The 25,530-nt window shown below is 37.6% G+C and overlaps 1 protein-coding gene across 3 annotated transcripts; it reads right to left on the reverse strand.

Annotated features, from left to right (window-relative positions):
* Positions 1-1,137: 1,137 nt before the first annotated feature.
* On the reverse strand, positions 1,138-25,042 carry IFNAR1 (interferon alpha and beta receptor subunit 1). 3 transcript variants are annotated; one of them, XM_080359867.1, is made up of 12 exons: positions 24,930-25,013; positions 19,604-19,680; positions 16,424-16,538; positions 14,732-14,928; positions 13,877-14,034; positions 12,571-12,718; positions 11,723-11,837; positions 10,683-10,885; positions 9,328-9,482; positions 8,371-8,524; positions 5,468-5,622; positions 1,138-4,038 (listed from the first exon to the last, which is right to left on the reverse strand). In XM_080359867.1, coding segments are annotated over exons 3-12 (1,512 nt in total). In that variant the 5' UTR covers positions 16,426-16,538; positions 19,604-19,680; positions 24,930-25,013; the 3' UTR covers positions 1,138-3,813. The 3 variants fall into 3 exon arrangements, with proteins under 3 accessions (XP_080215993.1, XP_080215992.1, XP_080215991.1); XM_080359866.1 differs by lacking the exon at positions 19,604-19,680 and having other exon boundaries at positions 8,371-8,521; positions 24,930-25,042; XM_080359865.1 differs by lacking the exon at positions 19,604-19,680 and having other exon boundaries at positions 24,930-25,042.
* Positions 25,043-25,530: the final 488 nt, after the last annotated feature.

A 25,530-nucleotide genomic window follows, 5' to 3' on the forward strand; every position in this document is an offset into this window, starting at 1 on the left:
ACATCAAGGGTCTTTTTAGAAACTGACTAAAATCCCCTCATTTAAACAAAGTTCCTTTATGCACTGTAATAAACTGCTCTTAGAAGGTGAACCGTGAAAGTTCTGTCAAATTATTTTTTCTAGTATTTCTGGATATAGCTGAAACATATCAGAATGAGACTGTCTCAGGCATTTACAAACTTATTTTCCCAATTTAAATATTAGATATTAAATAAATAGAATTAATATTTCCATCTTAAAGCTCTGGTTTTGCTCTTTCTGGCAACATTGAAAAGAACCAATACAAGATTTTCTGTAGCCCTTCTTATAACCAAGCTTCAAGCAACATATATATTAATTAATGCTCATTTGGTTCTACATTCTGAAGAAAACTGTGGATTGCCTGCAAATTATGAATTTTACCTATTTCGGAAACATTCACTATTCCAGAGTGCTGAAACTCCAGGAGGGAAATAAAATCTTGTGTCACAGAAAACAGTTATCAAAATAATAGCCCACAGTTAGTTGTTGAAATATCAGATGAAACCTTTTCCCTAGATAAGCAAGGAAAAAGACAAAACAAAACCCCCAAACCACCAGACCTTACTTCAGTAAACATGTCTAGAATAGCTTCACTTTTAAAAATCCCCAAAATGAAAATATGTCCCCACAAACTCTACTGTAGAAGTAGGTCACAAATAAGTAAAACAGACTGCAACTGAAGTTGTCTGGGAGAAAAAAACATCCAGGAAGGCCAGCTACAGCATGAATCACAAAGACGAATAGTTGCATCAAATAATTGCATCCTCACAGTAAGCTTAGATTCTACTGCAGAGACCACACAAAGCCAACTTCACAGTCTTTCTTTAAGTATCTCACAAGAATTTAGAGATGGAAGCGATTTACCAATGACCACGAGTGGAAGGCTCGTGTTCAGTGTTCTCATTTTAAGCCCCGATTCAGAAAATGATTTAGCACCTTCTTTCTGATTTGTCTAAATCATGCAACACTCCCAACGTAAGTCTCAATTAAATTTATATATGATATTCTTCACATTGGGTTTTTTTAGGAACGACAATAACTGAGAACTCATGGGAACTTCCTCAGTATCCATAGTGTAGCTTCAATGTCACTACATCAAAAATCCATGGAACTGAGAAACAGATAAAAGAGTAAATGTGCAAAATTTATTATGTTCTTCAATGAACAAAGATACAAAATTTATAAAATTAGATCACATCTTCAAAATCAAAGAAAAAAATATATAAACACCAACAGTTGCTTGTTACAATAAACAACAGGAAGCTCAAAATAAGTTTACTCTAAATTAATTTCTTAATACAAAAAAAAATAAGGTACTTTAAAAAGCTACTCCAGAAGTGGCACGCAAATTGAGACATTATTGCAGCATATCCGTATAATTTCTACACAGAAAAGTCTGTTGGCAAAATGGGCCTAAGGTGGAAAAGCTTTGAATGACAAGCATTCTCACCAGTTGTTAAAAGGTATTTTCTAAGTTCAACCTGAGTTCTTCTAATTACAAAAGTGGATTTCTTCCTTTTAAAGAGATTCATACTTCTAAATACAACTCAATTCTGATTAAGTATTCTACACTTCTGGTTATGTAGTCATGAGGGAAAAAAATAATCAAGAATATACCCCTTAACATTCTTTGTCATGAAATATTAGGTTCATGCAAAAGGAATTGCAGTTTTTGCACTGTTGAAATTAGTTGTTTGATATTGGAATACATTCTTAAATAAATGCGGTTATGTTATACATCATTTTAATGTGCTTTTCTCGCTTTATAGGGGTTTTTTTTGCTACTGACTTATTACTTGCTGTTTATTTTATATTTATTTTAGACTATGGAAAGGATGTTAGACAAAAAGCAAATTCCAGTGATTTTCTTATTCAAGTTCAAGATGGGTCGTAAAGCAGCGGCGACAACTTGCAACATCAATAACACATTTGGCCCAGGAACTGCTAACAAATGTACAAGGCAACAGTGGTTCAAGTTTTCCAAAGGAGACGAAAGCTTTGAAGATGAGGAGCATAGTGGCTGGCCACTGGAAGTGGACAATGACCAGTTGAGAGCAATCATCAAAGCCGATCCTCTTACAAACACATGAGAAGTTGCCAAAAAACTCAATGTCAACCACTCTACGGCCGTTCGGCATTTGAAGCAAATTGGAAAGGTGAAAAAGCTTGATAAATGGGTGCCTTGTGAGCTGACTGAAAAAAAAATTTAAAATAGTAGTTCTGAAGTGTTGTCTTATACTGTGCAACAACAATGAACAATTTTTCCTGATTGGATTGTGATGTATGACAAAAAGTGGATTTGATATGACAACTAGCTCAGTGGTTATACCAAGAAGAACTTCTAAAGCACTTTCCAAAGCCAAACTTGCACCTAAAAAAGGTCATGGTCATGGTTTGGTGGCCTGCTGCTGGTCTGATCCACTACAGCTTTCTGAATCCTGGAAGAACCATTACATCTGAAAAGGATGCTCAGCAAATCAATGATATGCACCAAAAAGTGCAACACCTGCAGCCGGTATTGGTCAACAGAAAGGGCCCAATTCTTCTCCACAACAACGCCCGACAGCACCTCACACGACCAACCCTTCAAAAGTTGAACAAATTGGGCTACAAAGTTTTGCCTCATCCGCCATATACACTTGACCTCTTGCCAACCATTTCTTCAAGCATCTTGACAGCTTTTTGCAGGGAACATGCTTCCACAACCAGAAGGATGCAGAAAATGTTTTCCAAGAGCTTATCAAATCCCAAAGCATGGATTTTTATGCTACAGGAACAAACAAACTTATTTCTTCTTGGCCAAAATGTGTTGATTGTAACAGCTCCTACTTTGATTAATAAAGATGTGTCTGAGGCTAGTTTTGATGATTTAAAATTCACAGTCCAAAACTGCAATTACTGTTGCACCAACCTAATAACAGTATTATTTAGCTTTTTCTTGCAGAGTACATCAAGTTGGATGTTTGTTGCTTTTTATCCTAAATACAGTGCAAAACAATTTGAGCCAATGTCTAATTTACAAAGAGCTTCCACTATGAAATTTTTCCTTATAGGAAAGTGAAGTGAACCTCCTTCCCACCTTTTCCCCTTGCCACACTTGCCCAGATTACCATGTGCTGAGGGAGAAGAGCACCCTGATACAGGGACAAAGATACATAATACGCAAGTGGGGCTGGGATCATCCCACAGTCATGGCCACAAGGAATTCTACAAAGAGGCTCAGAGAAGCCACCTCACTGAGGCTACTGTTGGTGTCTTTGCATCTTTTGCTCTGGACCTGCTGAGCCAAAGAGCACTGCCCCTGAGGGGGCTGGAAGAGAATGTCAGAAAAGTTCTTAAAATTGTATCCGGCATCAATTTCCTTCTGCATGTGTAAACACTGTAAGATTCAATACTGGAATTTAAGGCTTCTGTCACCGTCCACACTGGCATTCAAACCAAACGTCTAAGATAGCGAGAAACTCTTCTGGTGGAACAGAGTAGGCTTTTGTTGAGGTTATCAGGTTCAAGTATATAAAGCTTAAAGATCTCCTCTTGACACACATGGTATTCTTTTTATCGTATGATGAAAAGTCAGTCTAAATGGTGTAAGGTACGAGGAGTCAATTGTGTTTTAACTTCAGTCAGTTTGCAGCAGAGAGGGTCTGTAACTTTCCACTAAGAAAGTGCAGATTTGGAAACCTGAAGACCAAGATCCCAAAGTCATTCTGTCTTCCTTAGGTTGCAACTTTCACAGTGAAAAAGTGTTTATTATGCTGCCAATCCCATATACGAAATTGATTTTCTTAGAAGTTATACTATTTCCTTTTCTAGTGTTTCTTCTGATGCTTTACTCCCTGAAGTATCGCTGTCGTTTGAGTAAGTTCCTGAATCTCGACTGCTCTGTTTAGAATGTTTGTAGTCTTTAAAATCAATTTGATTTACTTCTTCTGTGATAGCCTCAATTATAGAACAATTTTCTATTGGTTCATCTGTAGTTGACAGATAAAGACTGCTAAAAACCTGTCCTCCAAAACCCTGCAAAAAGAGAAGCAGAAGAGAGAGATGAACATTCATACATAATACCTAAATAATAATTCTGCTTAACACCACAGCTGTATGAATCTGGTTTACCATATTCAGAAGCTCGATGCGGCTTTTTACCTCTATTATGCCATTTGTATATCTAAGTTCACAAATTAAAATTTACAATGAAGTTTTGTTGCATTCATTTAATTGAACATCAAAGAATGGCTCTAACATTAATCTTAACTCTTTTGCTATGCTCACAGTTGTCAATCGTCCATATAACTGCAATATTTAATTGGTTATAGCCTTACGAGGCCACGCAAGAACTGAAGGAAAATCCTAATTTGGAACACTTTCAAAGATCATGTGGTAGCACGGAAATGACAGGTGTGCGTTTCCAAAGTATACAAATCATTATCATTTATAAAACAAAGTTTGAAAGAAGAGAAAGTATGATGCTGTAGCAGAACACCAAGCCTTACACAGCTCTCAACAGTGCACTGCTGTTTATTCTACGTTTTAAATTCATTCTCTGAAGTCAACATTTATACCAAATCCATCACAAAAGGTTCTAAATATGCATTGCGTTAATTTTGTTACCAGCATTCTACTGAAGAAAGCAACTAAAATGCTGCCTTACAAATGCTATTAAATTCAGATTAGCCCTTGTAAACTATAAACACTGGCTTTAAATGACAGCTTTATTCAGAAAGCTTCATATACTACATATCCTAGAGACCTTCAGTGAGAAGAGGACATATGTTAGGAAAGCCATACACTGTGCAGTGTTCTGAGAGACAGAGAAGAAAGCACAGTGAACAGCAGTTCTCGCTACATTTCAAAATACACCTACACTTAGTGTTGCCCCGTTCATTCCAGAAAAGGATCCCTCCTAAGTATTATCAAGCTGAGCTGGAAATTGGGCAATATCTGCCTTTGTAGAGACCATCCAGGCTGCTAGGTCAAGAGATGGTAGAAGCATTTGCTGCCTGTTACACTATAATTTCCTCTAAAGACTGGGCTTGCATTTTTCCCTCCTCTTTACATCCTTTAAAGGATGCCAAAAAGGCTAGAGCATGTTCTCCCAGATAACACAATGGGAAAACATTTCTGGTTTCATGTAGCAGGGACAAAGTACATTACCACATTGGGTAGACATGCACACTCTCTGGAATGAAGGATGATTAGCAAGACTTTTGCACAAACAGAAGAAGAAAAAACATAAAACTTTAAATATTTGCTAATTGCAGAATTCTAGAAATTACTCCTACCCGTTTTTTCCAGAGAAATTCCTGCACTTTGTTAAATCCTATACAATTAATCTTGGTAAACCCATAAGACTACAGGAGAACTGATAAACATTTTTTCATAATATTTTCTGTTAATTTTTCTAAAAAAACATCTGCTTACTGAATAAGAAAAATAATTCTCATCTTACCTCTATGTTCAAAGGAGGCTGGCATGATGGAAAGAAAAAGTATTTGATTTTATTGTAGATTTGATACAGGCCAAAAACAAGCGGCGTCGCCACAAGCAAGACAGCAATCAGGGCAGTTACAAATGTTGCCAGAATGATCAGAGATAAAGATTTACCTAAAAAAATAAATAAAAACCATTCAGCTTAAGTATTCATATCTGTTCCTTAATCTTTGTAGTTTATCTTCAAATCTGCTACAGTACTTACCATAAAATTTCACATTTCTACAGTACTATAGCCAGCTATGATGATCATTATAAAAATGATGCCATTACAGTATCTTAGATAATTCTATTGAAAGCAGAGCACAGAATACTTATCCAGTGTAAGAACACAGACATTTGCAGACAGGATCAGAACCAAGATCCAGTTATTCCCAGTTATATTCCAGTTATATGTCACTATTCGACAGTAAGACAAAAAGGCTGCACATAAACAGCTACCATGAAGCATTTGATGCATGTAAATCGATGTACATGAGCTATGGCTTGTGTACAGGGTCTATCCCCAAAGAACACTATATGTACTTGATTGAGCTCTCTCCTTCAAAAAGGCAGAGATACAGGAGTAAGAATTCCCATGGGCTATGGAGTAAGAATGGGCAATTACTTCAGTGAGGTTTGCCCATGGTTCTTTAGCCAGGAAATGATTCGAGTGCCTAGACCTGCAGGGTCTTCAGGGGCCCAAAAGCATTCAAAGTGCTTTCTTGGACAGGGGAAGAACTATGAACCTTATGAAGTTGAACAAGGCCAAATACAAGGTCCTGGACCTGGCTCAGTGCAATTCTCAGTATCAAAACAGAGCGGGGAAGCAGCCCTGAGGAGAGGGATTTAGGGCTGTTGGTAAATGCAAAATTTGACATGAGCTGGCAATGTGATTGCAATTGCAGCCCAGAAGGGCAATAGTATCCTGGGTTGCATCAAAAGAAGTGTGGCCAGTAGGTCACGGGAGGTGACTCGGCCCCCTTGCTCTGGTGAGACCCCACCTGCAGTACTGCGCTCAGCTCTGAGGCCTCCAGCACAAGACAGACATGGACCTGCTACAGAAGGTCCAGAGGAGGCCACAAAAATAGAGGGTTTGCACATCTCGCCCACAAATAAAGGCTGAGAGAGCTGGGGTTGTTCAGCTTGGAGAAAAGAAGGCTCTGGGGAGACCTTACCGCATCCTTTCAATATTTAAAAGGAGCTTGTAAGAAAGATGGAGACTTTTTACCAAAGCCTGTGGTGACAGGACAAGGGGCCACAGTTTTAAACTGAAAGAGGAGAGATTTAGATTGGATATAAAGACGAAATTTTTTTACAATGAGGGTGACGAGACACTGGAACAGATTGCTCTGAGAAGTTTTGGATGCCCCATCCCTGGAAGTGTTCAAGGTCAGGTTGGACGGGGCTCTGAGTAACCTGATCTAGTTGAAGATGTCCCTGCTCATGACAGAAGGCTTGGAATAGACAATCTTTAAAGGTCCCTTCCAATCCAAACCGTTCTATGGGTTTATGGTCCTGCATTCCTGTATTAACCCAGGAACTGTGGAAAACCTAACACGCTAGGCTCAATTCCAGGACTTAAGGCTGGGACCTTTTGGTAGAAGGAGTGTACATGGCAGAATTTGATTTTAAAATATTATAGTCAAAGAAAGCTTTTATCTGTATAGTCTTAAACTATTCAGTGCTTAAGTTCAAGAGTTTTGCAAGGTTCCTTCTCCACTCCATGCTTCTCTTCAGCAACATGTTCTCTGGCACTATCTCAAACAAACAAACTGAAGGGAGTTTGAACTTCATAAAATAAGTACATACTAGGAGACTGTTCACAAATATGAGACACTTTACAAGATGAGACAATCAGGTCTTTTGATTTCTATTTCTAGTTAGTATGAATAATCAAAGAATGAAAGATTTCCACACTGGGATATAAGAATGTATGTAAAGTACAGGGCATGATCTGTATGACTGTGTCTCGCCATATATAGTCTTGAATGTACTGCTTGGTCTTAAATAGGCTCATTATAATAAAAGGGTATGGGGAAGACTAATAACTACTTAGTAAAATAGATTAAAGAATTTATCTTATGAGGGTAAAAAAAGTAACATTTGTTTTTTTTATGCTTGATAAAAACAAACCAGCAAGGACTACAATATAAATGAATCCTAACACTTAGGATGTGAGAATGTAGCATTACTATTATTACACTTTCTTAGATATAAGTCAGTTGGGGTATTTAGTTATTTTTCTAGTGTTACAGTCTGTTAATAGAAAATAACTGGCCAAATTAAATTCAACAGATAACTTGCTCTTATGTTCTGAGTGTAATCCATCTACAAATGCATTCTCATTTTGCACAAAGGTGAGTTTTCAGCTATAATGAGTCTGATGATTTGTCTCCTCATACTTCAGCACAGGATTTAAAAAAAAATAATTTATTCACACAATAATTAAGGCAATTTCAAGAATAAAATATTATTGAAAACACAGCATCTAGTGATTCCTTAAACCCTCCTAAAAATATCTTAAAATACTAGAAATTAAAGCTGGCCTATCAGCAAGTCATTGCACAGAACTAAGTTTAATTCACAATCACTACAGTTATTAATCTGAGATAATTTCTAAACTGAGTTGTGTTGTGGAATAACCAGAATGTAATTTTGATCCAGTCAGAACAGAAGCAGTTTCTTAGTTTGGCTGCTCTGTGTTCTCTCCTACTGCTAAGTGACTGACTGCTGATGCAGATCTCTGCCCAACTAGGTGCTAACTCTGAGATGCCATTAAGTCATGCTGTAAATATATTTTAACTAGCAAGACCTGCAAAGGCCTATCAAGGGCTAGCAATTTTACTTCCAGAGATGTAACAATTCCCAAGCTCTTCCTACCTCCAGGTGTTTTGATGCATTCCTCTTTGCTGTAATCACCGCTTTTGTTGTAGACTTCTGAGAATGCTTGTACTTTTACACAGTACAAAGTCGACAGTGTCAGATCAGAGACTGTTGCTATTGTCTGTTTTATCTCTTTCATTTTGACTTCCTTCTGAAAAAGAAAAATTGGAAGAATAAGAGGCACATACATAACATGAGAATCACTCAGATAGATTAGAATTTTGGTGTCTGCTGAAGAAGTAATTCTGTAACAAGTTAGACACTGTTCTGCACTTGATTAAATAAAATAAAATAAGCCACATAACTCCCTCCTAAGCAAACACATGTAGGAAACAGCAGCAGGAATGAACTGCTTTCATCATACTGAAGTTTTACAGTTGAAATATCTTCGTGTTGCACCTTGTTCTCTTCTTCCATGCATTTACACATATAATTTTACTAATTACTGTAAAATATTTTACTATAAGAAGCATTTAAAGAATATAGAAATATTCATTAAAACATGAGCTAAAAGCATGCAAGACTTCATTGTTTTATGATATATATAGCTATACAACTGCAAATACAGAAAGAAAAACATTTGAGCTGCTGGAAGTTGCATTATTAAGACAATGGACAGAGTTGTGCTGTAAGAAAGACTGCATCACAAGAATCCTACAACTTCTATGCAAAAGTGAGCCATCTAGCAGCTTCTACAAAACTTAGTGCAATTCTACAAGTTATTACATATAGCCATATCAATGGAAAAAGATTAAAATCTCAATTACTTCGTGATAAAAGTCATCTTGACCAGATTGTTAAAAGAATCTTTCAGAAAAAAAACAAATTGATTGCATGACTGATACACCATGTATGTGCCTCTTCTGAAAATAAGCTTCTTGAGGAGAACTCAAATTCAGTATCTAAGTAATAACAAATTTTATATACTGTTTTAAGTATTCAACTAGTTCATACCTCATTATTCGATGAATTCTTCCAATACAGAATCCGGTAAGACAAATCATAATGGTCCCTCATGACTTCACACTCAGATCCTCCTGGAGGAGAAATCTGGATATGGAGCGAAACATCGCTGATGTCCACCTTTATATCAGGAGGTCCAATTTCATCTTAAGATATTTTTTTAAAAAGTTAAAAGTAAGAATGAAAGAATAAAAACATTGTAGAAAATACTGTAATTTAAATCTATTACAAGTTTTAAGAAACGTATACTTAAAAGTCAAACTTGACTAACAGGTTTATTCAGCATCTCGAGTCCTCACAAATATGTCAATTATTTTCTCCTCCATACTCACGTGTTGCTTCTGCAAGTTTCAGTGACATGAAATACAGAGACTGTGGAATTGAGTCTGTGCAAGTCAACCTGAAACAACTGAACAGTTCCTCATCTCATCAGGACATGGGCTCTCTTTTACCCTCTTCCACAGTCACAGTATAGTTGAAAAGCGAGAAGCATCACAGTTTTTGTTTTCTTTTGTTGAATTATTTATCTAGGTCACTGTTATCTCATTAAAGAATTATCTAACTACCAAGAGCTTGGACAAGGGAAAGCTGACATATAGAATAGCTATTGATTTCATCTTCAATACAGAAGGCAACGGAATATTACCCTACATATTAGATAAACATTTACTTATATTTATGATAACATTTTTGAAGTCAAACATTTTAGCAAGGTCACATTTCTCACAGAATAAAAAAAGTGCAATGAAGATAAAAGTGCAATGAAGATAAAAGTAATTTCACTCCGGAGAGTTTTACATGGTTTTGACTTGGATGGCACTATCATTTAAGGCTGCTTTTTCATGGAGCTCTTTAGGTTCATATATCAATGTAATACTGCTTCAGCACAAAATTCAGGGGTGCACTGTGCAGAGGTAGAGAGAAGGAGGACATGAGAGTAAATGCACAAGAAAATAGAGGCAGTGGATTCCAAACTTCTTTGATTTTGGCATTTTTCTCCCAAGATACCAAGAAATGCTCCCCATCGATGGCAAAAGCCTGTACTAGAAATAGCCCTAGTGTATCTCACACAGTGAATAATGTAATATACAGTGAGATTATAAAATGGCATATAATGGTTTAATTTTGTAAAGCAAATGATATGATTCTAAATATAGTGAAATACTGGCTGTGCTGAAGAACATGGAAAAACTCCTGTTTACCTTGATGAAGCCAGGATTCCCAACAGTTTCTGTAGGTGAAATACATATTCAGCTTCGTTTAACTGGTAAGTTTCTTTTTGCAAATAATAGCATTAGGTACAAGTTTGTTGAAAATTGAACACTTAAGAAAATACAATTGCTTACTTGTTCTCAGAGGATCTACTTTCACTTCATTAGATAAACACGATTTATTATATTCACTCATGGCCTGCACACGGAGATAATAAAATCCAGGAGTAGTACTGATGATAGATGAGAAATTGCATTGTGTATCAGTGATGTTTTCACATCCAGGTACACTGCGCCACTCCGTGGAGTAATCACCAGGAATTGTCTTTTGATACCCTCTGCAAGAAATATTTTAATAGGCATTGATACGAGATCCTTAAACTCAAAAAGAACAAATTTTAAAAAAGCATGTTTGTTCATGCTATACAGCTTTCTTATATTTTTGGAAGAATTGGCCTCAGAAATTTCTCATATTTAGATTTTTTTTAAATTTATAACTGAAACAATGAAGTTAACTGGATCAGGAAATCCAAACTAGTGCTTTAATCAAGCCTCAATAGAAAAGTTTTATGTTGGTTTTAGAAATTTTTAAAATCCAGATTAAGATTTTTTTGGTAAAATTCTAATTAAGTTGATTATTTTTCTGTCATGCCAAAGGGATTCCAAAAGAACACCAGAGGTATCTCTCCTCTTCATTTAGATGCTGGCCACAATATTTGTGTGACAACTGGATATTAAAATACAGGTTTAAAAACTGGATTTTTTTTTTTTTTGCCATGTTGGGATCTGACCAGAAGTAATCAAATATGTTGACAATTGAAACCTTGAACACCTGCATTTTTATTCACTTCTACTCATCTAATTTGTTCATATTCAAAAGGATACAAAGCAACAAAAACTTTACATCTTCTAAAAGTGTCGCTCACTCCATTCCATCCGGTATTTAATGTTCATAAAAGAAGGTTAGTACCTGAAATTCTAGGCTACGATGTTATATGCAATCCTTTTAAAAGCCACAGTATCCAGATGATGTACACAATGTTTCAATGAATACATTAAGCCGCTTTTGCTAAGCGTTTTCCTTTAACTTCTAATAACTATTTGCAAAATACAATGGATAGCATTTAGAATGACATGACCTGTTTAAACAGAGATACGGAAATTGTTTAACTCACCTGAGATACTGCACATTGTAGCTCACATGTTGTTTATACTGATTATTCCAATGCAGATGAAATTTCATATTCAAAGCAAGAATTCTCACATTGGTTGCACAGAGTAGGTCATTCACTGCTCAAAAGAAAAAGAAAAGGAAGGCTGCAGTTACGGAAAAGATTTATGTTATGTACAATAACTTGATGAGAAAAATGTGTAAAATATACACACATAAAGTAATTTTTATGTACCATACATTCAATCTAAAGTTTGACTTTCTACATTCCCACACTGTTTCTTTTTCTGAAATAAACCTTTAAAAGTACTCAAACTGACACTTGAACAGCACACAAAAGAATATAAATTTAGACATGCAAAACAAGCCAACTGGTGGCAAACTGCCACTAAGCCGTTCTTTAGAGTCTGTAATACTAAATTTGCCAAGGCCTGCATAAAAAAAAAAGTTTTTAAGCTTCATTCACCTTTATATGCATTCATTTGGTGCCAAACATACAAGAGGCTTTTGTTTTTCCTACATACACATCCCTTTCCTCCCGATTTAAAGTGAAAAATTCAAAAATATCCATTTTTCCAAAATACACAAAGTAGTTAATTTGCAATTGAAATTAACAGACAGAATTTGCCTCAGAGCAAAAACCTTTTTGTACTATTAAAACTCTACTACTGATAGGTGACATATTTTATATAGATTTAAAAAAGAAAAGGTACATTACTCTCAAGATTGCTATTATACCAAAATGAGCAGGAACTTGGTATTTCTACATATCTCCATTGCTTTAGAACAATTTACTTTCCAACAGTTTAAATTCGAGTAATCATTTTAAGATAGAACAATTTTACTCTGTACCTTTACAGGTAGTTTTTATACAACGAATGGGACTGAATAAGCCTTCCTGGAACTCGAAAGGAAGTGTTGCTTGAACTTTCAAGCAATAGGTCGTGTCTGGTGCAAGATCATCAATTGTGTCAGTAGGAAAAATACTTTGACTTCTGACCTGTAAGAAGCAATTGCAAACAGCATATGAAGATAACTTTTCTTCCCAGTGAGCTGATCTTTTTAAAGTGTCTTTTCCACGCCTCCCCATCCCCAGGTTTCAGTCCATTTATACAATGTGCCATCCAAAATGGTAGGAATAAGGAACACAGGACAATATACAAGCTGAATAAATGCAAAAGGGAAGTTTCCAACTTAGCCACATAATTGAGAGGAAGGAACATGTTGTGCTCCTTTAACACATAAAAGTTGGGAGGGATTCCGGCACTGCTCTACATGACACATAACTCACCACACAAATATTCATTCAGGCACATACACAGAAGAGAAACAGTAAATTTCCATCCCTTAATTCATTGAACAAACACTCCCCCACTGCTACCTCCTGGTTTACCAGATATTTCAGTGACTGACCTTTGTACACAGCTTGTACTTCACTTAAAGCTTTTTTTCCCCCCCCTTTTGGTTTGTAATGCTTATGACTAGATCTTCCAAATGAACACAGATATCTCTTCAATTCCTATCCTAATCTAGCTGGCACTCATTCCCCTTAAAGGATAAAAAAAATCCCAAACTGTTTCTACCTTGGTCTTTACCAAATAGCTATATCTGCTGTGCAAGACACACATTATGGCTTAGATACTAGTTCACAATTGCAAGACCTCAAAAGAATCCCTAAAACCCCCCAAACTACAGTATAAAGAACTTAGTTAATGATACAGCCTACTGACAGCTGTAGTCAAGCTATATGGTCTGAGAAAGATTGTGTTAGCCTCTTACCTCTCCCCTCCACTATATCTATGCCTTACTGTAAATGCTTTTTCCCACTGCCTTGAACTCTTTCTCCTCCCTGTTCCTGCTGGCTGAGGGTGGATCCTGCTCTAACACATCTGAGATGGTTTCACTTTCCTCCTCACACTTTGGAAAGTGGTTCCAGCATTTAATAGAAATAAACTCTTACCACAAAATATCTAATACAATCCTCTAGTAAAAACAAAACCAAAAACTCCAAGAAAACACCCCCTCTCAACTTTTAAACAGCATAGCAACAGTTATACAGTTACATAATTAAATAATTCCATTTGAGAGCATGAAGCAGTTACAGTACATCTCTGACAGTTACGTTAAGCTTAAAAAGTAAAACAAAACAAAACAATACCTCTGGATTTGATGAATTTTCCCAGATAACTAGAATATATTTAAAACGCAGATCAGCTATCCACATTTTTCGGACCTGATTTGCTTCTGGAGGAGAAACCTTAATTTTTATGACTCCATTTGTGGACTGCAACTCTACTCCTGGGGGACCAATCTGAGCTGCAAATATTAAAAGAGAAAAAAAAGTCAAGCATGCTTATTTAAAGACAAACACACCAAAAAAGTCATCTACATTAATAAAACCATGGTAACTGCCTATAGTATCTTATTTTTAATTCTTTTGAGACAGTAACAAGATCACAGTAATTGCCTATAAGATCTTAGTTTTCATGAATCTTGGGCAGTATCTAATAGAAATTCAACCTAGCGAACCCCGTTACCTGGTTCTAAAAGCATGAGACTTAAAATGCAATATTACTAGTGCATGTTTTTCAGAATCTGCAGTGAAAATCAGTATAAATTATTCTGAAACATGCAAGGCAAGAAACCTAGTTCAAACAAATCAATCCAACATTGAGGGAAGGCTTCAGTACCATATTATACTGTAACTACTGAAAAATAGTCAGAAGGTCAGAAGAAAACTTCCAGAAAAACCCACTGTCAAAAAGGATTTTTCCAAAATCTAGAAAAATAGAGTGGCAGAAAATTCTGTCAGAAAAACAGTATCACTTAGAATACTTCCCTCTTTCCAGAAAAAGAGAGAACCATAACATTCTATGACCTGCCAATACCCTGTATTACATTACATTACACCAGCTCTTGTTGTTCTCAGCAATGGAAACCACACACATTTTTCCACAATTATGTGCTGAAGGCAATTTAACTAAAAATGTTGCAGTATATACAGAGATCATACCTATAAAATATGGAGTCATGGTAAAAATGGTAGACCATGGAGACAATTCTTCCCCTCTTTCAGCTCTTATACGCACTTTATGTTCATCATAGTATTTGGTTACTGCTGAGGAAAAGTCACATTCTGTGCGATTAACATTTTGACAACCAGGCAACTCCTTCCATTCTGTTTCCTGGTTTTTTTCATTTGTATCAGACCTGTAAGAAAGCAAAAACCCCCAAAATAAAGCCAAGACACAATTTAAGTCTTAAGATTCTTCTTCGTTTTCTTCTCAATATAAATAAATGCCACAGCATTTAATGCTGTTGTATCACCAGCACCACTCTAATCAGTGCTATCTACTTAGTTACCCTGGAATTCATATCACCATTTAATTCATTCATTTACTCCATTAATTTATTAATTTAGCCTTATTACCAAAGGTTAACTATCAGTCAGCGAAGTCTGATAACAAAGTCTGAAACCATCCAGTTTGCTTTATTCACCATGTAAACAGTGTCAGAAAACAGCATCAAAGAAGAATTGTCAAAATCCAGACTTATATCTTTAATACACAATCTTAGTCGGCCAATGATTTTATGATTCTTTGGAAGAAATGTAAAAGTCTTGATGACAAGAAGTGCTTAAAAGAGCATAAAAGCAGCAAAAAAACCCCCCAATTCTAACAGTAGCAAGGAACATAGATTAGGGGAAAAGAAAAACACAACGGACAAAAGTGGAGTTCAGCAATAAGTGTTGGAATAATCAGCTCTACAGAAGCTATTTTGCTTGAGAGTTAACAGACATCCATACCTTGTTTGAGGAAGTGACACTTCATATAGAGATTAAAAACGTCCTCACCAAAAAAAGGCACGGACTTGAAGTAATAATTGTTTATCCTCAATTCCTATCTTATCCTTTAGACCAGTATTATGTTTTTAAAGCAAAGATATTTTCAAAGCAGCTGTTTCTCATTTACACACTTAAGAACGCAAGCTATTTTTTTTAATCCAAAATTATACACTTGAAAAATCCTAAAAATAAAGAACTTCTTACATGATTTTATATTAGAAGTGGGTTTTAGTATTTATTTGTCAGGAAAGTGCCACAAAGTACGGAATACATATATGCATGCATATATGCATATGTATATGCATGCCTAACTATTGGTATATGAAATGATTGAAGAAAACTATGGAAACGTTTAAGAAAAAAAAAAATTAAATTGTCTCATCTGGTGATTAAAATTTGCAGATAAGAAATCTGGATCCATAAACACTGACAAATTATTCAAAAGCTACACTGAAAATTCTCTCAAATTCTGTGTGTGTGGCCACAATGTAGCTTAAAAAACCCAAACAAAAAATCACAACAGAGAATGAACAAATCTAAATGAAACATTTCTAAGTGTACCAGTTAATCTTCTCAAAGAACCACTCTAGTACTAAGCATTACTACCAAGTGTGTTCTGCATTTTTAACACGTTGCTACTGGTGAACAAGCTAATTTTACATATGAATTAGACAAATGAAGGAGGATACTAGGATTCCGCTTCATTTCAAGACTCAGTCTTCCTGGCCTCTACTTTCTGGATTTCAAAAAGTCTCTCAAAGTTTTACGTGGCAGTATCAAGAACCATAGTAATTAATTAATATGCTCCTCTACACAAATAAGCATCAGCCATTTCTAGCTCAGAATAAAATTACTACTTACATTTCTGCTGAAAATGTCACGTTGGTATAATTCCCAGTGTAGTTCCACCTTAGTGTGAAATTTGTATTTACAACGTAGACCTGAATATCCTGTGGACTCTTCAGATCAGTTTGTCCTAAAAGAAAGTAACATAAAGGTATATAAAGATTGGGATAAATAATCAGGACATATGAATAACTTGATTTTGTTAAAAAAGAAGCAGAGAGTTATAGTGAAATGAAATACCAATAAACATAAGAGTTAAGAAAACCCCATGCTACTCAAACGGCACTTCGGTATCTCTCTCAGGAGCTGTACATCAGAGATGTCCTTCACCTATTTGACCATGCAACTCCTTCCTCTGCGCTTAAGGTCCTTCTCCCCACACCCCTCTAAAAAAAGTCTACACAGCTGTAACGTTCAAGGCTGTTCACTGTCACGCGTTGATTATAAACAGTCTGAATGCATTTAAATGAGTATTTTATTGGTTGGATCCAACATCTGGATCTCAGCTGCAAAGTGCTAGGGATTCATCTAAAGGTGTCATTTCACAGTTGCAGACAGACAGAGCATGGCATAAAACAAGTCTGCTATGTGTTACTGCCATAAATTCAATGTATTGAACATAAATCCCTTTCAGTGAGGCTTCATCACATAGCGGATCTTATGTCTTGGTCATGGCAATCCTGTGTTTTCTTTTACACAAAGAGCAGCGCATAAAATGAGTCATAGAGGGCATGGGCTAAGTCTCATGACACGTATAAGAACATCCATAACATCAAGCAAAGGACCAGACCACGAGAAGAGAAGGCTTAACAGGCAGACTGCAAACAGGAGGGAGACATGCATGCTAGAATCATCTGCAGGATAGCTCTCTCTCCTCTTTATTTTCCACCGTGCAAAGAGAATTATTGAAAATACAAAAAACCAAACAAATAAAAAACAAAGACCAAAACAACAACAAAGCAACTGCCTGATAGTTACCTTATATCCCACTTCCTAAGAAAGACTTCTTTACCAGTATCTTTGAGATACGCAGAATCCTAGATGCCCCATTTGTATATAGCTCATGTATCAGAGGAGAGATGAAAGTAACAATGCTGTGGGAGAATGAATTATTCTGATACTTATGAAAACTGGAATTTATCTAGTTATTTACAAAGCACATTTTGCTTGAGTTATTTCATACCAGTCTATGGCACTGCTTCAAAACAGCGGGGCTAAGTAGTTACAATCAAGGCTGAAAGTTTGAACTGAAAGATTTCTAGTACTAGAAACTAAGACTGTGGCATACAGAGCAAAGGGCAACAGTGTGAAGGCCCAGGCAATACATGTAAATTGAGGAAACCACTGGCCAAAGTGACTACAATTATACCAAACCTACCAACTAAGCATCCAGATCTAGATTTATAGAGCTGAAACTCCATCTAAGTCCTTCTGCCTGGTAATGTGTAGTAGGCATCTCTGACAACCCACACTATGTACAATTTAGGCAGCATGTACCTCTGTCCTCTGACTAAGAATGCCCTTTCAACTTCTAACACGTCAGGGAAAAAAAATGAAACCATAGAGTAACAATAATAATGACAAAATCACCACACACCTCTCTGACTTGACTTTCTATTTTAACTAGTTGTGTGTTACACTATTAATCACTTGCCAATGGCTACAACTTCTAAAAACATGTTAATGACCATCACTTTGAAATTGCTTTTTGATGTCAGTCTAATATTTTATTGTATTAGGAAGAATTCAGAACAAAGATGTCCTATTTCACCTGGGCAATCCATATGTGTTTGCATATCTAAAGGGTTATTCTGAATTTGATTTCAGGAGTGGCTCTTCGTTTCCAAAACCGTTTCACATTTTACATGGTGACCAAGTCCTCTTTATAAAAAGGAAATGTGTTTGGAAAAGCAATCTATAAACTGAAGTCTGCAAAATCCTTTGGAGAATAAAGTTAAAGTGGTAATCACAGACTACTGACTTTTGGAAATAACCCCTGAAAGCACAAAACCTCAAAGGAAAATAATTCAATAAAACCTCATGGATCTCACAACAGAATTTATTTCCACAATGCACAAATTTGTTAGGCTTCTAAGATGACAGACTAAGAAAACCCAGAGAATGCCAAACTACACTTGATCATCAGAAAATAGAAAGCAAAAGAAATAACTTTTTTTTTTTTCCAGATAGTTATCCAACAGATAGCTACAGTTCAGCCAAAAAGCTTATGATAACAAAGACAGCTATTTCAGATTTTGGCAAATAATAGCAATTTTGAATACTTATATCCCTTCAGAAAGAAAATACTATTGTCATGGGAAAACATTATTTTCACTTTATTTGAGAATGTCTGTGTTAAACTTTAGAACCAAAAAGCCTGGAACAAAAAAGTTCCACTTGCTTTTAATAATAATTAGGAAAAAAAAGTACAACTCTGCTATTAGTACAGAAGTGTAAGCCTGACAGAATCACCTGAAAAAGAACATAATAATTTGTTTGAAGAATACCACCAAAGGTAATTGATAACTGAATGTTCTAATCTTGCTTAGTAAGATTGATTGCATTGTGATCTAATGCAAGATGATTTAAGTGCTGTGATACAGTATAACAGTTTCAATTTCAGTTCTAAAGAAACATCAACAGATTGAGATCTGTCACATCTAAAGTGCAGGGCAGTGCTTTTCCTTGTAAATATATGTATTCGAGTATTTGCGGAGACTTGAAAAAAATATTCATACACTCAATCTCTGTTTAAATATTTATCTTTAAAAGATCTTAATAAAGAGTCTGATAGAAAATGTGTTTCAAACCACCTTTGGGGGATGTAATTCAACTGCTGACATTTGAACAGCCTCCTGAATCAGACAGGACATGAGCTATGGTCTCCTCAGTTCTCTAGCAGCACACATACCAGGTTCAAAAACCTGCAACAGCAGTACTAAACAGAAGTCTTTACAACAGGAGATTCCCAAGGTAGATTCTTTACTAGAATAACACAGAACCTTGGCGCAAACCATAAAAAGGTAGGATTAGATAACACAGTACTAGCTTGGAACCACACTGTACCGACAGAGCTCCAACGCTGATAAAAAAATGCTACTGTGTCTTAAGACTATTATTTTTGTTTGCCTTGGGTAGAAAATCAAATATTCACTGCACTTACAGAGGATCTTTCCCACATTGTCAAATCCTTACCTTATACATAGCATGAAGCTTTATGAGTATTCTTATTAGACCTTTTCAGTGTGAGGTCAGATAGAAAAAAAGGAAGTCTGGAAGCAGAAACAAAATAGTTTCAAGATTCACATTCTAATAAAATATACCTTCTCCCCAAGTTACAAAAAACACAGTGAGGTAAGACATCCAACTAATGTTTCAAGCTAGGCTGGCTTTTTCTAAAGCTGATAACTACCACAGCAAACAATCCTGTCCTCTCTCTGGATACAAACCATATTGTAAAAATACAGTTCTAGATTCTGACCTTCGGAAGAAGATACAGTATTCCAGTTCTGGAGTAAGAGCACACAAAGTGAATGAGAAGGGATTTATTCCAGAAAAGCTTTGGATAAAGGTCCAAAAGATGACTTTTACAAATCTCGTTTGAATGCCTCTTTTTTTTAAGCACTTCCTCATAAAAGATTGAATAAGGCTGGACTCCATCTTGACATTTACTCTCTTTAATTCTTCTTACAAATTGCTGAAACCAGGGATCAAGAGCAGTTTTCAGCAGCACACAATAGCCTTTACTGAACTTTAATAAACAGAAACACGCTATTCAGAGACATCACCTATAAAATTAACTTAAGATCCACTACAGGGTTAAAAGTAAATTGTACCAATCACTCAGGGAAGACTCTATAGTTTTCAGGCAATTTTCAGAAAGTTGTTTGTTCAATGTTACATTCAACAACAATGTAAAAGTGTGAAAACTTGCAGTCTGTGCTCAGCAAGAGTCAAAAAGGGAAGAAAAAAAAGTTAGAAATTGATATAGAATTAAGGAGTAAAATTGAAAGCTTAATGACATTATATAAACTCATTATAGACTTCAACACTAAGTGCACTTCCAGAGTGCTCACTGTCATAAGCTGAGAGCAAGAACAGAATAAGGCAGAGAAGGGTGACAAGGACAATCCAAGGTATGGAACAGCTTCCGTCCTGGTAGAATTCAGACTGTGATTCTTGATCCTGCAAAGGAGACTGACGGGAGAATATGACAGACTGACAGACACCTAATGAGTGGCATGGGGAATGCAAGTGGCAAAAGATTGTTTACTGTCTTAATACGTCAGAAGTAACGTCAGAATGTTAGAGCACTGTTCTGCTCTAAGCAAACAAATTCAACTGCTGTTTCCTTGAACACTTAGCCTGTGGAATTCCTTCCCCTAGGACTATCTGAATGCTCGGCTCTTACCTGCCTTATGAACTCGGAGTCAAATACAAAGTCCTAACACTATTGTTGTAACACTACGCTGTGAAATGTCACCATATACTTGCTTTTTCATCCTTTCCAACTCCACTATCAATCACTGCTGTAGATGAACACTGGACTAGACAGCCTTTTTGTTTCAGCTGGTATAAAACATAACAGCAAAAAAAAAACCAACTGAGAAAACACAACACTCTTTGTAGATCGATCTCAAGCTTGATTAGGTACTTTCCTCCTTGCCCTGGTCAGAAAACCAGATTACTGCTTCAGAAGGATCTCCCAGTCCTGACAGACAACCCTGATAACTCAAACTATCTTCACCAGGAAATCAAATTTCTTATCCAGATTCAAATACTTATTTATTGAGGGTTCCAAGTTGCAATTATGCTCTTCCATCTGTTCACTCCATCTCCTGTTGCAAGTAAAAAGGATATAATATCAGAGAGCCAACTACAATTTTATACTCTGAGGAATGTCTTGGGTTGAAGTGTGTTAAAAGTTATGATCACCAATTTGCATTTTAACACTTCCTAATCACTCATTCATATTTTAGAAGCACAGAAACTTGGCTGGAAGAAACTTTGCAAGATCACCTGTATTTCACACTGGAGAAAACAGGTGGGCAATTCTACATAAATCATCAGATGCTTGCATTGAGAAATCATATGGTTTCTATCACTGCATGATTATTTTTACAGGCCTCCAATCTCCTGAAATATTTCGCCAGCCTTTTCATTGGAGACTATGGAAAGTCTTCTGTAAATCAAAAGCAAAAACTCCCAGATCAGATTTCCTAGTAGATTCTGTCAGAGGTCTGGATCTTTGAAGAACAGATCTAAGTTTCCTTACAGCAAGGATACTTGCTTAGTTGCTGTTCATAGTCTGTGGGCAACAAAGAGTTTACAGACTGCAAAACCCAGAATGTGACCTACATCTTCTCTGAGCACATTTAGCCCATGTACTTTCTGTCTACAGATACTTAAGTACATTATTCTTTACATCAGACATATCTGAAAACTATGTTAAACATGACTAACGCTGAAGAGAAAAATGAATGGCAACAACAATTGTTTTAGTTTTTCTTTTAAGCCAAGTTTTCTAGTTTTTAGAATTACTTTTATTGTCCTATTTTGTATTCTTTCCACATAGTTGAACTTGCTTGAAACAAGAAAATCACAATACTCCAGTTGAGATTAATAAATGGGGGTCTAACTTGTAAGACACAAACTTTTTCGTTCAATTAGCACTGCTGTGCCCCAATACTTTTGGAGTTTTCTACAGCACAGCACTTAAAATTGTACATATAAATTACAAGGCATTGTAATGTTGCACGTTTGTTTGTTTGTTTTCAGAACTGATGTTTAGACCATCCTTTGTTACCCTTTATTTGCCTCAGTACATGGCCCTGCACACATCCTTTTTCAATACCACTGTGCTTTTTTTCTGGATAATTTCTCCAGTTTTTCAGGATACTTCTCAATACTATGCCTGCTTTTCAAAACAATTGTGATCACCTCCCACCTAGTTATATGTGCATTTAATAAGCTTACACTGTTCTATCACACAGATTATTAGCAGGTCCCCACTTGACACATCCTTCCGCTTGACAGTGAACTGGAAAAAAAATTCTGATGAGTTGGAAAAGTCATACTGAAGCAGTTTAATATAAAATATTTTTCCAGTATGCTTAAGGGATTAGTATGCAATACAGATTCAAAAGCAATACTAAGCCAAAATACATGCAATTTGAGCTCTTCTATTTGCATAGCCTTTTACTTTAGAATAGCAGAAATTCAGGGTGGTTTAACATGACAGTTGTTCTCAATACTACAGACAGGTGACCCACTCATCCATCCTTTCACATGATTCTCCCTATTTCCAATGAGTGTTTTATATTTGCTTCCCTAAATTAATTTCTTAAATCCCCATGAACAGTGATTCAGGAATAAAGGAGTAAACTCACTAGTGTCTAATTACCAGAGAAATTCCATGATCTAGCAAGAAACTAGATATGCAAAGTAATAATGAAAAATCAAGACTTTAAATCATTAGTAAAACAAACCAGGAAAAAAGCCAGACATTTAAAATGACTTAATGTTTCTTCACTTAAAGCATGATGCCACTTTGGTGCTGAGGACATTATAAGAGATTAGACTTTTGCTTTTAGAATTTTATTAGAATTTTGCTTTTAGCACAATTGCCTATCTTCCTTCCTCTAACTAGAATAAATACAAAATAGTTCTAATAAATAAACATCACCACTTAACTTATAATATCTTAATTGATATGTTTAATAAATGATGGTTGAAAATTAATAATGATTGTATAATATTATGGAATAACAAAAGCCATTCAACAACAGAAGAAAGTAGTCTTAGCAAGACAGAAATATTCTCCCTCAGGAGACAGTGAAGGGGAAATCCGTAAGAGTGCATAATAGCTCGCTGCTTATCACATTAACCATGTTGCAGAAACAATGGAAACTTGAACTCAACCTTTCAGCATAAGAAGGAAAGGAAGGCCTGTTATATGTGATATTAAAAGAAAAAAAAAAAAAGCCACAACCAAACACACACCAAAAATGACCCAACTGTTATTAGCTCCATGGGCAGAAAGGTGCTCTAGAGAACCAGGGAAAACTCCTACTGTCAGAACTTTTGTATGGGAGCAGCAAAGAAGAACTGCTGTTTTTGACCAGGCAGATGGTGAGAGGTTACTGTAGCAGAGCAGTTACTTCTAAGTCTAGAAGTAGTGTTGGCACATTAGTCATTTGCTATAATATGTGTAGGTTAATCAAAGTAGCTACATGGATCACAATGCTTTCAGTTTTGGGATAGAATTTGGGGCTGATGCACAAATAATCCATGTACAAATCAAATGGCTGAATGAAAACAAAGAAAGAGAAAAGGTCTCAGAGCTGCTTCTCTGCCTGAATCCTACAATGAATGCAAAGTGTGGTCCCCTGAAAACAGCCTCTCTCTAGTCTCCTTTCATGTGTGCCCAACTAGAACAACACAATCTTATATGGAATTCAAGAGTTTAGGTGGCATTGGAAACAGCATGCACACACTAACCCATACCCATAATATTTCCATTATCCAAACTATCTTAGCTCATATACTTTCTGTTGTACATCACAACACCCTGTAAACATGCACAAAGTTAGATTACAGCTTATCTGGGCTGCACAATACCTCCCCCTTGGAAAAGGGTTTGTGCAATAGCTGTTTCTTCCTGCTTAAGGATGTAAGAAGAGGCAATTTTACTTCTCTCATTACCTTATTTATACTTTAGGCTCTGTCGGGCCAGACTGAGATGACTTTCAAGCAAATCAATAGGATTCTAAACCTGTTTGCCCCACATTTACACTATAGCCGCTACAATTCACAGATAGCGGGTAAGCCTGAAGCAGCTGAAAGGAGGCTGTAGCATGGAGGGTGTTGGTCTCTTCTCCCAAGTAGCAAGTGATAGGACAAGAGAAAATGGCCTCAAGTTGCGCCAGGGAATGTTCAGATTGGATATTAGGAAGAATTTCTTCCCAGAAAGGGTTGTCAGGCACTGGAACAGGCTGCCCGGGGAAGTGGTGGAGTCACCATCCCTGGAAGTGTTTAAAAGACGTGTAGATGAGGTTCTTAGGGACATGGTTCAGTGCCACAGTCAGGTTATGTTTGGACTCGATGATCCTGAAGGGTCAGTTTCAACCAAAATGATTCTATGATGACAGCTACTTAGCGGTGGGGTAAAACCCAAGGCACTCAGCAGACACCGAGCCCCGCGTACCCCTGCAGACACACCTGTCCAGCCCCACGGTCTGAATGACTCTGCACCCCGGCAGCGGCACCTACGCAGCGGGCTCCAGGGCCACGCTCCCCTCTCACTGAAGACCGAAGACCGAAGCACCGGGCAGCCGCTGCAGGGCCGAAGCGGGGGTGCCGGCAGCCGCACGCCTCGGCCGCGGGGCTCCCGGGGCCACCCGCACTCAGGCGGCAGCGGCACAAGCCACCGCCCACCCTCCCCCTTCAGAACGAGCACCACACCAGACCCCAGCCACCGCCCGGGTGCCGTGCCGTGTCCTGCCCGCTCCCCGGGACCTACCTGCGCAGCGTAAGGGCAGCACGACCAGGAAGCAGGACAGCAACGCCGCCACAGCCGCGCACCCCACGCCAACCACCATCGCCGCCGCTCCGTCTTCCACCCACCCCTCAGCAGAATCGATGCCCGCACCGTTACCGGAAGCCCCGGACGACTGCGCATGCGCAGGCAGCGCCCGCACGGCGGCGTGCTGCTGGCGGTGGGGGCGGGGCCAGCGTGGGCTGCGGAGGGGAGGGAGCTGTCGGCATGCTGGCCGGATGGGGTTTGCGTGCGCCTGTCCTCGAAGCGCACGGGGAGCGACTTACTGTGGGAGACTGCTGCCCCCTCAGGAGTTTATTCTCCGGTGGCGGCGGTGGGAGGCGTCGCTTAAGGAGAAGGAAAGGAGGGAGGTTGGGCGCTTCGCGGCCGCGGAAAGCCTCGATAACTCCGCGTGTTCACAGGTTCCGGCGCCCGCTCCCGCGGCTGCGACAGGGCGGGGGGGCGCGCGCCGCTAACGGCGCTTCTCGCAGCGGCCGTAAGTCGTTGGGCCGGTGCCGTTAACGGCGGGCGGCTGCTCGCCCGGTGCACGGACCTGCCCCGCACGCTCGGCTGAAGCGGCGGCGCG

The sequence above is a fragment of the Nesoenas mayeri genome (genome assembly GCF_963082525.1).
Source record: "Nesoenas mayeri genome assembly, chromosome: 1".
NCBI classification, from domain to species: domain Eukaryota; kingdom Metazoa; phylum Chordata; class Aves; order Columbiformes; family Columbidae; genus Nesoenas; species Nesoenas mayeri.